The sequence below is a fragment of the Watersipora subatra genome, chromosome 5 (assembly GCF_963576615.1).
Source record: "Watersipora subatra chromosome 5, tzWatSuba1.1, whole genome shotgun sequence".
NCBI classification, from domain to species: Eukaryota; Metazoa; Bryozoa; class Gymnolaemata; order Cheilostomatida; family Watersiporidae; genus Watersipora; species Watersipora subatra.
Window position 1 is genome coordinate 8,133,683 of NC_088712.1, and position 18,939 is coordinate 8,152,621.

Below are 18,939 nucleotides of genomic sequence, written 5' to 3' on the forward strand. Positions count from 1 at the left end.
TCCTACCACCTCAAAAACTTTATTGCCAACTGTAACTTTAGCAAAGTTATGCTTCGCAAAATTACTAATTATAAAACAAAATCAAAATTATAGTAAGCAAAAACCAAAGGTGTAAAATGGCATTTCTTTAGATTTTCAAGTTGAAAATACACAATTCATGTATCAAGTGTAGTAATAGCTAATAAAATTATTACACAAAATAGTTTATATTTACCCTAAGACACTTATATTTTGCTAGTATTTAGTTTCGATAGTAGCATACAGAGTAAAGTTTCGCTGCAACTTAATTTCGCAGCGCTGATGAGTGCAAAATTATAGTAATGTGAAAATAAATGCAGTGGAACAAACATAATTAGATTCCTCAGGTTCAGTTCACCGGTAAAAAAAATTTTCAGTTTGGGACTAGTTTGTAATTGTGAACCGCAGGTAGAATTGTGTGGCCGAGATCAATAATGCAATTTGACTGCTTGCTGCCATTTGTTTCTTGGACTATCAATGAACAAAGCTATTTTATTCCGTGTTTTCGCTCGTTCGCTATAATAGTTTAGTTTCACTCATGAAATTTTTGTGAGAGGATGACTCCGCAAAAAACGCAAAAGTCAGATGAAGCAAATATATAAGTGTCCTAGGGTAGTTAATCATTCTAGTTTCTACTGATTCTCATAACTGTCTCCATTAGCTCATCTGACAATCCAACCCATCGTATTCCTTGATCGTCATTTTTACCATACTCCCCATTAAGGTTGGACCTGTAACAGTCTGTGTACCACCAACCACCTGCAAGACATTTTATAGTACAATTAGGTAGTTATTTGGCCAAATTGATGCATAATTATTAGACTAATCTGAGCTGTGGTAATTACCGCAACAAAAATCAAAATTTTATTAGAAGGAAAACATTTTGAGCTTTCCAAAACATATTTGAAGTATTCTTAAACTAGTTTAAAAACACAAACTTGATAGTTTATTGGTATAAGTGCTTGTTGTAATTATTATAAAGAAAAAGAGCAAAAAATTGATACAAAATATTTTACAATTGCGCTTTAAATTGTTTGGAAAAATTTCAAATAAGGTTTGTAGCAAAACATTATTTGCATAAATTTTTGAAAAAAATTTTAATTTGAAGTTATGAAATTTGCGCTCCGAATAAATTTTTTGCCTGTTAAATAAAATTTTAATGAGTTTGTTAAAAGCTGAATGACGAGCAAAAAACAAATTTCAACCTATTGGATTCTTATGCTAGTTCAAAAATGCAAATTTGATAGTTTATTGGTAAACCATAATAATTTTTTATGCTTGTAAATAGCATTAGAAAGAGAGCAAAAATTTGATGATGAATATTTTTACTTGTGCTTTAAAACATTTGGAGCAATTTCAAATTAGGGTATGCAGAAAAACATTATTTGGAAAAAATTTTTAAAGTTTTAAAATTTGAAATTATGAAATACTTCGAATCAAGGAAATTTTATTGAGCTTTTGACAGATAAATGACAATCAAAAAACAAGTTCCAACTTATAGGTTGGTATTACGTCAGTGACTCAGCAATATATCTCATAACTTGGAGACTCTTGGAGTGCTTCAAGTTATAAGATGCTCCAAAAAATTTTAGAGTTTGAAGTTATGAAATTTGCTCGTAAACCAAACTTTTAGTAAGTTGGTTGAAATCTGTATGAAAAGCAAACAACAAACTCTAACCTATGGGTTGATATTACATCAGCAACTCAGAGATATAACTTATAACTTTGGGCGCTATAGAAATTAATAGCTCTGTATGTTCTCGGCGAACATATCATTTTCAAAGACTATACACCAGATGCAAAGTTATTATGTAACGGTGTTCATTTGACCAGTATAAAACATAATTTATTACCAGGTACCACGTCAGCTATTCACAATGGAGGCCTGCAATAGATGTATTATATCGTGTCATGTATAGTTATAGTCTATTTATATAATAAGCATAGCATTTTTTTGCTTATTAAATTTCTAATCTCTACTTGAAATCTTACTAATAATTTAAAAGATTGCTCTCAAAGGTTTTATTAAAGGTTGACTTGCAACAAAATTTACATTACAGTTATTTGGTATCAAAAGATTTGCCATGTCTTACTCTGTTGTGTGGTAGGTGCCAAATGTGTGGAAATGTGATTAAAAGCTCTTAAAAGCTCAAAAACAAAAAGCCGCCGTAGATTGGAATCTCTTGATTTCGATGACGTATCCGCGGATTTTGGTTATTGTCTTGTCACGTGATGTTCTCGCGTGAATTGAAAGGCCAATACAAAGCTCAATATCAAACTTACCGTAGCAATAGTTTATGACAAACACTTTGGGTTTTACCTAAGACCCCGTATCAAATATAGATGCTCGCTACTTTACAGTTTCAGCTTGGCCATTCCGTCCGACAATTCAACATACGTGTACATGTCCGAGTTGCGATCATAAAAAATTTTCAAATTCTGAAGAGTTAAGACCCTGGTGTTCGAGCCTGACGCTCTATCTGAAGAAGATCCTCAACAGAATCAAACCTCCCAGCAAGTAAGCACCGCCACTAGCCAGCTCTTATGTGCCAAGCTAGCTAGTAGTAATAGTTTTAGCTTGAGAGTGCTAGAACGAATATTATTATTATATACATGTATATGATTTTAATGATGATAATTATCGCTTCATATTGCGAAAAAATAATTACAGATTTTTCTCGAATGACAACATTAACAATTTTAATATTTAAATCTAGTGCTGCACTGGTATACTGTTGAACAACATCGACCTGATGTATTAGCTATGGTTGCACAGACATATCTGTTCATTTCTTTAGGAGCTAATACCACCGGCTACAGAGTGGTGTGTCTGCAAGCGCTGTCAAGACACGCCATCTCTTCCTGAATGTTTGTGCTGCCATGATGCTGAGTTTGCGCATCGTCTCTATGACCGCAGGGAGCATGAATGCCTGTGTATGCATCCTGGTGTGAACGAACTTGTGGTGCCTGCACCCCTTGAGTTGGGGTGGAATAATTACCTGCGATATCATAGTGAGTTGGATTTTCATTTAATGCCAATAACACCAAAGCTATGCTAATGTGTCATGTATTATCTACAATTCTTGTGTTACACATTTAATGCATCGGTTGAACACACATATTTTGAACTCGTGGAACACAAGGAGAATTGTTATATTTGGCTTGTACACTTACTACAGTAGAGAGTGTATTAGTTTTATGATTTTATTATATAAAGATCGAGATTATTTTGATGATCAGTAATTATTGTTTTTCAATAATTGTTTTGGTAGATAATCTATTCCCATTTGGAGAGCCATCGCCAAATGCTCGGAAAAGGTTGTGTGCATACCGCAATCTTGTGCTTTGGTTTATGCCGCAAATCTTGTTTGCAAGTCTGCAAACTCTTCTTCATCATCCGTTGGTGGAAAAAGAACCCGAATCTTAGACACCAAGCAGGCAGGTAGAGGCCGTCGCTCACCGCGACGAATTTGCGGCATAAGCCAAAACACAAGCTTGTGGTATGCACACAACCTTTGTAACAACATCCGTTGTAATGGACCTCACTCTCAGGCCGTGGGAAATTAGATCGGACTGGCATCGCTTGAAGCCTTCCAGCTCCATGGCGTTAGAGCTGGTGGTCTCCGTTGACTGCAGAGTAAAAAAATTACGACCAACAATCACTTTCACATTATTTGAATGAACTATTTAGCTAGATCAGCAACTTCATGTTTATGTATTAATAACTACTAAAAAATTTCGGTTTTTGTCAGGCTGTGAAGTAAAAACTGTCAAAGTTTTACCTTGACAAGATGGCTGCTGACTATTAAACCGCAGCTCTGATCCATCATAGTGTAGGCCCCGTATAGTGCGCAATGCCCCGGACTATCACATCTACTGTCACCTGCCAAATCAAGCTCCCAATCGATTGCTGCCGTCAGTCCCTCGTTATGCAGGGTGTACTGCTCAGCAATACACTGTAAAATATTGTAAAACTTCATTATACAGGATTAATTTGTATCATAATCATTAGTCTAAGAATGTAGAATCCTCTTCCCCCTTTATGTGTTATATTATGATGAAGAATCAGAATTTAAATTATAATATATTTCGCTTGAAGGATGACATATTTTCATTTCAAGAAAAAAATTGTTTCTAAATGTCGTTATTCAATTAGTGTGCCTAGCTTTTACTCACATTTTCCAATTTTATGGGTAAATATTAACACTCACACCATGTAAGTATTCTCTTTGTTGGTAGAGGCAAACGCTGTGGCTTGGTATCGCGATGTTCAGGAGCGACATAAAACGGAGGTTCTGCGTAAGGCATCCGCCAGAAAAGAGTGATGCAGCTGCCAGCAGGGGGTTGATGACGTGAGCTCTGTTCACCCTGGCAGTTGTTTCCCAAGTGTACGATTGGTGACAGGAGGCACATGTAACCTTGAACTCTACCCATCCGCCTTCTCGCACCATCGTGAATGAGCAGGGGAGGGCGCAGGCGTGACAGTGAAATAGTCGCTGTAGTGCTGTCAGACTTACTATTATTTTCTCCTTTTTGAAGGAGGATTCGGGTCTGAAATCACAACACAATAGTTGACTTGCAATGAGATTTGTACAACATCATTTCCTGTTATTATATCATATTTGCTTGATCAAAAAAAGAATGAATATATAGCCAAGCAATCATGACACAGATTTTACAAAACCTTATCAGAATCCATAATATTGTAAACATAAAAATGTGAGTAATAACTCTATGGATATTCTTTATATTTTGTCAAGTTTGGTTAAGTTCAGCTCTATCTTACATGTAATTGGAGAGTGTTTGACGCTGGCCAACATAGCGCTCAAACTCTTCCCAGTCTTCAGTGGTTGGCACAAACTCTTCATCATCTAATACTAATAATAATCGTCTAATATTACTAATATGCTATTAACGATGATACCAGAAAATGACAATAACTATTTTATATAACATATCTCTAAGTGAGTGGGGTTAACAAATTTGGCGAAATTAATCGTGAAACCTATAACAATATTTTATCAATTATAGATTAATATATTACGTTTTACAGATAGATATGCAGTATGAATTATTTTTGTTATTATAATAAAAATAATACACGTAATGAAAAAGATAAAATACTAATAATATTATATTACAATTAAATGACATTAATATTGTAATATTAAATATAGATTAATACAGTAGTATTAGGAGAATACTAGAAAATAACCCGAGTTACTACTACTAATACAAGTGGTTCATAAAATAAATTACTCACGTGCTTTGGTGGCATGTGGAGTATGCAAACAGGCTAGAAAACATGTCGTCTTTGAAATTGCGAAAACAAAGGTAAGAGTAAGCAGGCGAATAAATAAAGTTTGTCACATCCAGCTTCACCCAGTTGCTCCACGCCCGGTGAAGGTCTGGTCTTTTCTCTGCTCTTGGCTAAGAAAAAAGGTGCTTCTCAGCTTGCCAGCTGCACAAACACGATGTGGCGCGTTAGAGATTATGACGAATTGAAATTAACAAGTTTAATACGAGAAAGCGTATCTGTTATTTGCGATAGATCAAACTTGAACTGAAACTAACATTATCTGATCATGTGACTTACAATTCCCGCCATATGGCGCGAACAACTTCTACAGCATTTTTCGACCATCATAGCGGACCAAAAGGCTCATCATTTTTATCAGAAGATGATATGCAATCGTTCAAGCTAAGTTTAAAAAATTAAACATATTTTCGTGCTATATGTTTTGAGATATCAGTGCTCAAAGTTGCAGCATTACGATGCCGAAAAAATAGACGCGTAAGAACAATAGACATGGTTTTTATCGCAAGCATAAAGTATATTTGTGAAAATAGTTCGACAAATAAGGATGCATGAAAGTGTAAACATAAACCATCTCCCACACATACGTCACATTTTAGCCGTTTTGGAAAACGAATCCAAACTAGGGCGGTCTCGTGTCGCTGCGATTTTCTGTTCGTTTTTCAGCTTTAAAGAGCTTTTAATCACATTCCCACATATTTGGCACCTACTACACACCAGAGTAAGACATGGCAAATCTTTTGATACCAAATAACTGTAATGTGACTATTGTTGCAAGTCAACCTTTAAAATGTAGTAGTCATCGGCTATGAGGAGTTCTCCATAGACCACATACTTTGCACAACCAGTTGTATGTAATCACATACATGTACTTTACACAACCAATTGTATGTGATCACGTACTTTACACTACCAGTTGTATGTAATCACATACTTTACACCACCAGTTTTATGTAGTCACATACTTTACACTACTAGTTGTATGTAATCACATAATTTACACCACCAGTTGTATGTAATCACATACTTTACACTACCAGTTGTATGTAATCACATACTTTACACCACCAGTTGTATGTAATCACATACTTTACTCTACCAGTTGTATGTAATCACATACTTTACACCACCAGTTGTATGTAATCACATACTTTACACTACCAGTTGTATGTAATCATATACTTTACACTACCAGTTGTATGTAATCACATACTTTACACCACCAGTTGTATGTAATCACATATTTTACAGCACCAGTTACATGTAATCACATACATTATACCACCAGTTGTATGTAATCACGTACTTTATGCTACCAGCTGTATGTAATCACATACTTTACACCACCAGTTGTATGTAATCACATACTTTACTCTACCAGTTGTATGTAATCACATACTTTACACCACCAGCTGTGTGTAATCACATACTGTACACAACCAGCTGTATGTAATCCCACTCTTTACACCACCAGTTGCATGCAATCCCATTCTTTACACCACCAGTTGCATGTAATCACATAATTTACACCACCAGTTGCATGTAAGCACATTCTATTGTGTTCACTATTCAGTATAGACAGTTTATAGAAAGTTACAAATTTTACAAGCCTATGTTTACCATGATACTCTACTGCGCAGTTTCTGGCGTCGATATCGTTGTCTTTGTCTCTAGTAGAGAATGGCATGCCATTATGGTGAAAGAAAGAATAGCTGAGTAATGTTCCATTGTAGCCTGCATCATTGACCTAACAAATATTGCTTTAAAGTGTAAATAGTTAGTGGCTCTAAACAGTTAATCAAACACAGTCTTCCAACATCGCTTTAGTTACCATTTTAACTATTCATGTTGTCAGCTATTCCTACGTCATTCGAATAATTCCTGTCTTAACCAGTTTATGGGGAGAGCAGCATTTTTGTCATTTTGCGCATTTAAGCATAGTGGGTATATCCACAAAATTTTTAATTCTAAAGGAGTCGTTTTGTAAGGAAGGCTGACTATGATTAATTGATGGTCATTCGTTTGCATTTACATCCAATAGTAACATCTGATATGCTGGGTCTCGAAAAATGAAAATTTGAAAGATTATCATGATGGTAAATATTCGGTTTAAATGTTTATGATCACCAAAAGCTCCAAATTTTTTGTTGTCATATAAATTGAATAACTTTGTCGTAATACAAAAGTCCCTTTTTATCATAGTTTGTGTTAAAGTTAGTATTTTTTGTTCTCTGATTATGGTGTAAGACTTTGCAAGGAAAAATGCTTCCAAAGGCATTTTGCATCATGTGAAGAAAATCCAACTAACATTGATTCTAGCACGACCTCATTTGCAAATGCTGTAATATACTGTATCTTAGAAATACAATACATGCAAATGAATTATTCAAAATGAATAGTTTAAAAAAATACTATCTAATAATGAATTCTACCACGGCAGCCTAAAGTAGCCTTAAAAACTCACTTGCAAAGAGGATAAATTTAAACTTATTATATTGTAAAAAAGACATAAAATTAGGCCACAATAAAAAACTATTTTAATTTCAGCATGAATTTGAAATTTATTAAGGGATTATTATTATTCATTATTATAAATATTTAAAAAACTGTTATGGAAAGATTTTGAAAAATTATTCTCAATAATGCAAAGTTAAAAGTTCCAAAAGTTTGAAGATAAAATTTTAGTAGATTGCATCAAATGGTACCTAATTTTTTTCATTTTTTTGTTCTTTTTTTTGGTGTTTGAGGTTTTCTGACTTCCTAAAAATGATGGTGAGGCTTCTTTAAAATTTGACACTCCGAACAAATCAGAACACTCAAATCAGTTAAAACACTCAGAAAAAATATGTGCATAATGACATCACAAGTTGTTATGGTTGATATTGCTATTGTGTTCAAATTGCGGCATTACGAGTCTCAATTCTGTCAGTCTCTGAGCAACTGTAGACATCATAATTGCACTTTCACTAAACCTGAGTGTTTTAATCCCAATCAAACTTTGCTGTTGTTAATTGTAAAACATCTTGGCAGTCATATTATCCCAAACGCCAAAAAATTGAAAGTGATAGAAAAAATACTGATACTTTTTGATAGAATTTACTAAAGTTTTGTCCAGCTTAATTATAAAGCCAAATGATTTGAGATTCAATATTTATATATTCACATTTTTATCAAAATGAACCTTTTGATAAGCAAACTTGAGAGTTGTCTTAAAATATGTAAGACTTACAGTAAGGGTGTAGTTGTCTGTCTCATTTCTGATAAAAAATGTTTGCCAAGTACCAGACCTGGTAGCGCCGTTAGAAGCCTTTACGTAGATGTTCAGTAGTTGGTTTGATTTGGTCAGAGCATAAATCTTGTCAAGTCCTGCATAATAAAAACACACTATAGATGTACTTTTCCTCTGTGTGAAGTTCACAAGTTGACCAAACTTTCCTTGGAAGTACATTGTTTCACATTAAAAGCAAATACAAAAGTTTTCAACTAATCATCCTTCCTGTTTATGGTTGAGTGACAAGAATTATTCAAACTGAAAATGCTATAAAAAGTAAATACAACACTTTTTATAACATATAAAATAAATAATGCATTTCAGCAGCATTTACGTAACAGGGATTTTATGTTATACAAACAGTAAAGTATATGTTAATTGCCCAATCCTTTCTAAGATCTTCCTAAAACCACGCATTTGGCTCTTCCAAAAGAAAAAACCTAAGCTCAACTTTTTTAATTTAATGGACAGGAAATGCAGTATTATTGTTTTGTATCGGCAAGTTTTTTAATTTTCCTATCAATTTATGGTTGTGTTGTAAAACTTAATTTACTCGTTAACTTGTCGCAAAATAAGGTAATTTTACAACAGGTTAACGAGAGCTCGCACTTTCAATGGCAATTTACCTCACTTGGTTTTTTTTAAGAACGTTGTTTATTTTCCAAAGGAAAACTGTTACAAAATATGTTATATCTTTAAAATATAGTAAAATAAAATTACAGCTTTACAATATGTATTATTGTCTGTCTATCAACCTCTATTCTATTACCACGCCCATTAGGGTTTAAATGATATCCCACATTGTCATTTAATGAGCTCAGCCAAACTTACCTAGCCAGTACTCTTTTGCTGCATTCCCAAATCCTGACTGATACTCTGCCCAGTTGCGGTAAAAGTCTAATGAACCATCAAGCCTCTTTTGAAAGACAGTCCAGCCGTGGCCATCAAAAAAGTCACACCAGACAGAAAATGGCTGCATTTTTTCAGGAAAAGGGTCAATAGAGTATACACCAGAGACCCGCTCTCCACTTTCATAAAGCTGCTGGCAGTCTATAGAATAAAAAGCTGTGCTGCAATACATTAAAATATATTCTGATGATTCAACACTGTCTCTGATAACATTCTTTTAAAGATGAACTTACACAACATTTTAGTACATTTGTATGAGACTACCAGAGTTCTAGTAAATTATAGCAGGTAGTGGAAGACTGATAGTGTAATATATTCCAAAAAGCTTTTCTGTTCTACCATCTTTTGTAATATGCCGCTAATGTAACAGACTTACGTAGCTGGGGCATGAAAAAAACCTCGGCATATTTAAAACTTCCATTCTATTAGTTGGTACATACAATTCTGCTATAAATCCATCAAAATCAATCAAAAATGGTTAGTTGATCATCTTACAAATCTTTAGTCATTTTATACCGAAATGAAACAGAGTATATACCAATAAACATAATTTATATAAATGTTTATAGACTGTTTATAGAGAATGTTTATATAAATCTCAAAGTTTGTTAGTCGTCTTTCAGATGTGTATTGCAGCAGATTTGATCACAGAACCTTCTGTTCACAAGGCAACGAGCTAACCCTTTAAGCTACAGGGAATGCAATGGATTCATTGGGTGATGTGATTAATTATCTGAGTTAAAACAGGTACAGTGACTCTGCTATACTGCAACCGCACCAAATCTTGCTCTCAGCTTTTATTAGTATAGTCATCAATAGGATACTATCTTATTCTAATTACGCAAGTGCAACTACATTAGCAACCACTGTTTATAAGCTGTTTTTAGTACCCATGCAAACTGAGAACTTGGCTAGTATTTATTATAATAAAAACCGTGTCTGTCAATCAAAAGTAACGTTAAGAGTGTTAGGAAAAATATTGCTTCATATGCGAAGCAAAATAACAGCTTGAATTCCCATCTTGGCAATCTATCATTTTGCCACCCAATCACACTTCCAAATGCAAGAGTAATTGTGCCCATAGCTATAACACATGATGATCTTTTATGACCCCCTAGGACTGTCAAGGTGCTAATAATCATAAAATGGTGATTTATAAACATCTTGCAAGTATACCTTGCAAGCGAGAATATGTTCAAGTTTTATAACTGACATTCAGCCATTTCTCAAGTCACATGTTTTAGTTTCTTTAACAATGTCGATAAGCAATATTGATTGCTTTTTAATTTCACTTTTACTGAAATGCTTTTAGAAGATTAATTCAAATTATTTCAATTTAAGCAGAAAAATTGAAGGGATACTACGACGTCTAAATTTTTTCTAAACAAATGGCCAAAGTTTTTGAAAGTGAGTTTGTCATAATATTGCTTGACATGCTTATGTTGACTATCAGTCTGCTAGTACACTAGTTGCTTTACGTGAAAGTAACTTAAGTTTGCTAATGGACAGTAATATGTTTTATACGAGTTATATGTTGTGTAAAATAGTCAACTTAGTCGATGCAGTCAAACAGTCGTGTATAACTAGTCAGTTCATTCAGCATGTATAATAATAATCACGCTGGCATGGTGCAACTTAGGCTTCCAATATTAGAAACAATTAATACAGCAAACTTACTAAATAACACCAAAATTTAAAATTGTTTAAAAAAAATTTGGTTTTTAGGCGCTGTATCGTGAGCTTCCATTACCTTTGGGTACACTCGAGGAAAGTGTGGTAGGTGTTTTCTCTGTACTCTTCTGCGATTCTCTTAGACGACATTTTTTTAGAGTCTCCATTAGGTTGTCATAAACGGTCTTCATCACCTCTAAAGACATCGCTGTATCATCAGAAACTTGTCGCTTTGACCTGACAAGATCAGGACATTCATTTTGTAGAAAGCGGTGGATAACAAGGACTTGCTGTCGGTAAACGAATAATTCTTGCTCTTGATCGGCTGGACCAATAATGTCAGTTTTTGTTGCTGATATTAAAAATAAAATTGACAGTAGCAAAGAGAAATGTGCCATGATGAAAGTGGGCAGCATAAATTGACAGACATGTTGTACTATTGAGTTATATACGGTTAGCAAGCAAGCACCACCCATCTGTAGCCTTAGCGAGTATATACAATTAGCAAGCGAGCACCACCCATCCGTAGCCTTAGTGATTTGACTACTGATGTTTATTCAAGCTCTAGCTAGAATATTGGTTATTTATATCTAAGTTTTATCTTTAATTCAACTTCGGACAAAGACTTGTTTTAGTTGTTTATCATGGGATTCTTTGTAGCTTCAGAATTCACCAATTAATACCTACTTGCTATTACGAGGCAGGCAGGTATCATGAACAATTCAAGCATGAAATATTTAGGTACGTAGGCTACATGGGAAACAAACTTTTCATCACGCCACATTCTATGTCCAGTGAGACTTGAGAATCACCATAGCTATCGCCAAATTTGGAAATGCTTATGGGAACTGAGACAGGTGGGTGTTATCCCTTATCAGCACCAACCTAAAAGCATTTGGCTGTTCAAATATTCCTTGTGTCAACATAACCTAACTTCTTATCTTTAAACAGAAATAGATCACAGTTGCAAATATCTTGCTGATGTAAAACCTTTCAAGGTCGCGACGCACTAATTAGGAAAATTTTCTATGGTAAGAACCAATGTACATGTATAATAATTATACCATAGAGTACGAATATATAAACATCTAAGTTTAAATATTCAAGCATACTACTATTATAGTATTTATACTGACCATAGTCATTTATGCATAAATTGTTTCTACACCCTAGTTAAACCAAGTGCAGTGACAAGTTTGAACCTCTTACCAAAAACTTGAGCAACCGAGCAGTGGTCTCAAGATGTTACTGTATTGGAAGATCTGTCAGTCTCCAGTAAAACTCAAAATATGGTGAGATATATGTTCTGGTCTTTTATTAATCTAAACACATCGTGCTGTCAAACATATCAGTAGAATATACATGTAAACTGACAGAATAGTTAGAATTACAATAATTCATCAAGCTTGAAAAAAATATGAAAGTTAATTTTTACTTGCAAAAATTACTGGTCCTTTGAAAGTTTGATTTAATTAAGAAAACTGACTGACAACTACTTACTAAGGCTTAAATATTTAAAACTGAACAATGTGCGTATGTTGCACTTTTCATCCTACTTTAGCATATTCTTGTTTCGATACAGACTTTCTATTCAAACTTTTGAGTTGCTGCACACAATGAAGTCCTTATCCAACAAGACTGCTTGCTAGCCTTTAACTCAATGGGGTTGCTTGATGATGAGAACTACTTCAATTGTAGATATTACTCATGATAGGTGTAGTGACACTTTGTAATAGGTTACAGTGAACAAACTAAATAAAGCCCATGTTTGCTTCGCGTAGTTAAATTGGTAGCCATCGCGTAGCCATCTATTTGGCAAACGGGAAGTCCCAATGTCAAACTTCCTGAGATACCAATATTTTGATAGCTATAGCTGGACAAACTGAACTGCGTACACGTAGACTTTGAGATTTATATATATACTCGCTGTACTACCCGGCATTGCCTGGGTAATAAAAAAGTCTTTGAACAGAAAATTTATTTTTGTTTAACATTTACCATTCCAACTTTTAAACTTCATATCATGAGGAAATATTTTTGTGCAGTTCAAATGAATTAGGAGAAAAAAATAAACAACTCTAAAGATTTTCAAATTTTGTCAAACAACTCCAACTTTTAAATTTCGTATCATAAAAAAAATGCTTTGTTGTTGTCAAATGGAAGTGGCGTTCAATTACAGGCCGCGTTAAAATAAGGTTTTTACAGTAACTCTTTGTTCAAACCACAAATGCCCCAGGGCAACAACAAGCTACTGTAAGCGCACATCTGCAAATGCCCGAGAGCAGTAACAGGCTCAGGAAATGCACATCAGCAAATGACCAGGGTACTGACAAACTCATTGCCTAACTCATTCATAGGAAAATTACTTAGTGTACTAAATACTACTAATAGCCAATGAGTATGTTCTCCTGACTTCTCGAAACTAAACAAGCCCTCACACACGAGCAATGCTTGTGCTTCACACAACGTCCAACTGAGAAGCGATTAATACCAAAATGGACTAAAGATGCTGCTTCATTGTCTGCTGAAAGCATGATTGGCGAGAAAAATCTTATGATAGCCCCATCTAGCAGGAAAGGTATAGAACTGCCACAACAAGGACAGTTGACCCAGGCCAGTTGACAAATGCCCAAAGTGCCAGCTTTGCAAACAAGCAACTTTTAATACATTTCTAAGGTAGTAAAAACTGCCAACCGAGCTCCTAAATATGCCCCAGGGACGGTAGCAGCTACATACCTTGTATAAAAAAATGAGGCCTCAGTCCTTAAAATGCTATTGGAATGTACTTATCGTACATCATTATGATATACACTCCTAGCATCAGGCCTCAGCATGCGTTTAGATTTTTACGCAATTTGCTAAACTGCTCTTCCGATGACAAGTCTCGAACATGATTGTATCGGGAGCATTGAAGGCATCCAGTAAAGATCAACAGATAGCATGATTAACATTGTATTTATTTACGCATCGTGCTGTCAAACAAATTAGTAGAACATACATTGACAGAATTGTCAGATTTATATGAGTTCAAGTAATTGACAAATCTAAGAAAATTTGTTTCAATTTACAAACATTACCAGTCATTTTAACTCCTTCGCAACTGACTAACTTTCCTGCGATCTACTTCAAATAAAGTCAATTCTCAGAACAAAATGTTATAATTTAACTTACTACTACAAGAAACTGAATTGGGATAAGTTACTCGTTCAATTTTCAAAGTAACCATCCAAGCCTCTTCTTTCAAATAGTATAAAATTCAGATAAAGACTTTATATTACTTACATGTAGATAGGTGTCTTAAAGAAGGTAGTTTGATAAAATTTCTGGTTTTCAAACACCTCTACTCCCTGAGACGAAGTTAGAATTTCACAATCGAAACTTTAAAAATGTAAGTAGTTTAGGCAAAATTATTGTTTAGCTACAGTGTACATAAAATACAGTTATATATAATTTTTTAATAAATAACAGTTAGTCATGAAAATAAAAATCATGGAACTTTAATTTCTAACTTTTCCTCATGAGTATCATCCTTCAAACCAATACAGAGCAAATCTACATGCCAATACAACTCAAATAAACTGTCATCAACATGATCCAAATAATAAGAATATTTTCAACAACTCCGTTCTTGACTTTTCAGACTTCATAGACAGCTCTGTGAATCAATATGATTCTATTGAAAGTGAATGATAACTTTGGTTTGACTACGGCTGACTGCCTAAAAAGGCATTTTTTTAGAGCGTTATGCTTCAAATTGGCAAAGCTAAAAATTAATAAAACTCTGAAACAATAAAAATAGTATTTTAATTTGATTTATGCAGTTTTTCACTGTCTTACCACTTCTGAGTCTGCATATTTTCTTTTTGAGTTGAAAGAAATTGATCGCGAATCATAAAATTTTCAGTGACAACGATGATTTACGGTTTAGGTAAACGTCGATATAAGTCTAGTATTTTGGTTATAACTTTTGCCAAATATATCTTTGAAACATATTTGTAAATTTTTCGGATTGGCTAAAAAGTTCTCTTCCAAACCAGTCAAAAACTTTCTTCAATAACTTAGAAATAACAGTAAATGGATTGATTAAATTTCCAAGGCAAGATAACTTGCGTTCGTAGCCTAGTTTTGTTATAAATTCTCGAGTTTACTCACGATGGTTGCAAATGGGTTCAAGGTGAATTGCGCAAAAATTCACCGGACTACTCTGATTGTGTTTATCTGAAAGCAGCTGTTGTTAAAAGTTGGTAAAGGGAAAGACAGAAAATACAGCAGCTTACAACTTCTTGATTATTCAAAATCTTACATCATGTTTGTTTGATACGGCTTTCTCTACACAAATGCTTTTTATTTGTTTCACAATAATATTATGACAATGTCCTCTAATTCAACTTCCCTGCTCCCTGCACACAATAGAGTCCTTATCCAATCAGAATGCTTGCTGGCCTCCAAATTAATCGTGTTGCTAAGCGATCAAATCTCATCAATTGTAGACATTTCCCGTGGTAGATGTAGTCAGAATAGTACCCTTTGTAATGGCTTAGAATGTGGTTTGCTAGGCATTCGTTTATGTGAAAAACAACAATATAAGTTACAAGCTTGAAAATGATGGGCATTGTCTATTGCAAGAACAACAGTGTAGCAAGTTTAGCAAAGGGCAGTCAAAGTTCATGGTCAACATGATAAAGGAATTGCTCTCAATACAACGCTGACGGAGGGCAACTGTGTCAATGTACTTGAAGGTGCCATTTTGGGTCTCCAATCGGATGGCAGTTCCCAAGGATAGACAGTTTTTAAGCCAAAATATTTTAGAGACGGGCAGAAGGCAGAACATATGAGTGTGAAGTTTGAGTGAAATTGGCCTAAAATGTGGAAACACATAGCGCTTACGAAGACTAACAGACAGACAAGGACAAATCTGGGGATATTAATAGAAATATTCTCTTGCCAAGTATTATAATGTGCAAACTATTGTCTTCGGACCAGGGATCGCTAAACATATTATGGAAATGTTTACTTTTCCATATCCCTTTCCATGAACATAAATATTTTCATAATTTTAAGGAAACGGATATGGAAATTTTATTTCAGAAATTTGGAAATGTTATGGAAATGAAAATAATACGGAAATGAGTTATGGAAATGGTATGGAAATGAAAATAATATGGAAGTGAATTATGGAAATGTTATGGAAATGGGAATAATATGGAAATGAATTATGGATATGTTATGGAAATAGAAATAATATGGAAATGAATTATAGGAATTTTATAGAAATGGAAATTGTGACATACACTTAATCCATGCTTCGAACTCGCCATGTCTATCATTTAGCAGTCTAACGTGTTGGTACGACTTGAATAAGCTTTCAACGTACCAATTTTTTTCAACTGGAAGCACACCACACCAGATAGAGGTGTCAGAAATTGATGACTTTTTAGTCAGTGTAGGTATCACCCCTTCAGATACTGTGATGGAAACTTAGACTTTCTGTGTAATTTTCTGTTATGAAGGCCTCTTTTGTACATATACCATATCCAAAGCAGAGGTCATTTGATATGTGATGATCTCTAATATAATTGGCAATGACTTCTAATATAACTATTGTTGAGATGGATAATACACAATAAGCATGTGACGCAATGCGTGCCAGTAAGTAACATCCTTCCCAATGCAACAAGGCCTGTAATACTGTTCACTCTACTTATTAACCTGCAAGAGTCATAAGTTGACACCTGTGCTGTAACCTGATTGGTTGTGGCTATTTCCATGAGCATGGATAGAAGGGCCCATCCAAGAGTTCAAAGATCATACATTCTGATAAGGCCCCTGGCTACGATTGCTAATTCAGTCATGTAGTCAAAACTGACCAGCAATGCATCCAATCAGCTGTAACCTGTGTACATGATGTACAGGGCAAGCTGTTTTGAAGTCCACTTTCCCAAAAAAAAAAGTTAAATGTTGATGCTTCGGCGCTACTTTGGTGTGAGATCTAACATCATATGCAACCTACACGGGTGCAGCCAGAGGTCTATCGTGTTACCCGCACTCGCGTCTCATACATACTGTGTCAACCACCCATCAAACAAGTGACCTGGTCAACCACCCATCAAACAAGTGACCTGGTCATATAAAATGAAATAAACAGATCTCATAAATTTAATTCTTCCTTTTCCTGAAATAGTTACCATCCATTGATGGTACTTCAAAATATATATGCAATATTTTTATATAGTGCATGTATAATCCTTATACATGTATACATTATATTCTTATGTCATATATGTTGTTATATATAAAATATACATAATATATATTATATATTTACTCTATTTAATTTACGTAAAGAATAAATTTATGAAAATGTCTGTATGTCTTTGAAAGAAGGATAAGACAGAGGTAAGTATCAATCACGCTAATGTGCTGCTAGGAAGTAGGTCCCACACTAATGTGCTGCTGGGAGGTAGGTCCCATGCTAAAGGGATGCTGGGAGATAGATCTTACGCTAAAGTGCGGCAGACCTTGCGCTAAAGTACTGCCAAAACTTCTACAGAAAAACTGATGAGGATACAGGTAGCACTTGAAATAAGAGATTTTTCCTATACAGACTACCTTTACTACCTTTACATACAATATATACACTCTAACAAATAACAAACATGCAGACCTCATTGTAACTTTTATTGGTGCTTTGCTAAAATAGATAATCGAAGAACACCTCACAATCATAGTGAATGTGTACTAAGTATAACAATAGCATTTATTAATGCTAGGATAGGAGAGGCTGATAAATTTGAGTGTTATCTAAGCATTTCATTTTTAATTAAAGACTTATTATACCTTTTAATAAAAATGCAATCCAAATTTAAAACTGTACAAGTTTTCTAAACTTGGAACAGATTAAATTTTGTTTCTTTAAATATAATTGAAAATAATTTTCAATTTTAAAAAATTCACATTTTCACTGACCTTGAATATATTACAAGTAAAAACTCTTTTTTGACTTTTTATTCAAAAAAGAATTTTATTCACTAGGTAGCAATTAGAAATGGGGGCAAGGAGTAGGTCACAAACCCACACCAGACCATTTTTATCACTTCAATAGGCACTAGTTGATGTTTATGATGATACAGGTGTTGACGACTCATCATAGAGTGTAAATCTGCATTGTCACATCTAATAGCTATTTTCAGTGAACAAGCTGCTGTTGAAGAACAAATTACTGAGGGAAAAGTAAAACAGATCCAAACAAAACAGAAAAATTCTTTATGGTGAAATATCTAACATAATTTTGCATTGTTGTATTTATAATTTTGTATGCTTGAAGAGCTTGCTCAAGTGCATCTGTGGACATTGTTTTACTTTTGTACTCCTGACTGCACTCAAATAATTGTGGAGTAAATTCAATGACCCATATATCCTTGAAAAAGGATGCATGGGTGAGTATGAAGGATTCATGGGCCACCACTTGAGGATACTTGGGCATGAGGTCAAATCTCATGATCTTTGGCTACACGTCTAACTGACTGTTTTTCATCTATTACGTTATCTACAACAGTTCCCACAACATAATTTAACCAATACCTTTTTGCTGTTTTGTTTTATAAAATTGCGGCCTTGTGCAAAAAGAGTAAATTGAATGTTTTATGATAAATGGATGCTTGGGCTACTCGACCCATCTATCCTTTTATGCACTTGCATTGCAGTAGAACAGTTGGGCCCACTGGCCCAACTATCTTCATCCTTCATGGCCCAT

At 34.4% G+C, this 18,939-nt stretch overlaps 1 protein-coding gene across 1 annotated transcript; it reads right to left on the bottom strand.

The window, feature by feature from the left end:
* Positions 1 to 643: 643 nt before the first annotated feature.
* Positions 644 to 18,684, bottom strand: LOC137397087 (ryncolin-1-like). Its single transcript, XM_068083372.1, has 6 exons — positions 18,546 to 18,684; positions 11,266 to 11,511; positions 9,438 to 9,656; positions 8,565 to 8,701; positions 6,956 to 7,082; positions 644 to 777 (listed from the first exon to the last, which is right to left on the bottom strand). Exons 1-6 carry the CDS (start codon positions 18,682 to 18,684, stop codon positions 644 to 646), a joined length of 1,002 nt encoding a protein of 333 aa, XP_067939473.1.
* Between the last annotated feature and the right edge of the window lie 255 nt (positions 18,685 to 18,939).

What these genes read in the sequence shown, in the direction of transcription:
- LOC137397087 (XM_068083372.1), bottom strand. Translation starts at nt 18,684, where the DNA reads ATGAGATTTGACCTCATGCCCAAGTATCCTCAAGTGGTGGCCCATGAA. An exon ending in GTGCAGTCAGGAGTACAAAA is followed by an intron (nt 11,512 to 18,545) that starts GTAAAACAATGT and finishes TTATTGGTCCAG; the next exon opens with CCGATCAAGAGCAAGAATTA. An exon ending in AGCAAAAGAGTACTGGCTAG is followed by an intron (nt 8,702 to 9,437) that starts GTAAGTTTGGCT and finishes TTTATTATGCAG; the next exon opens with GACTTGACAAGATTTATGCT.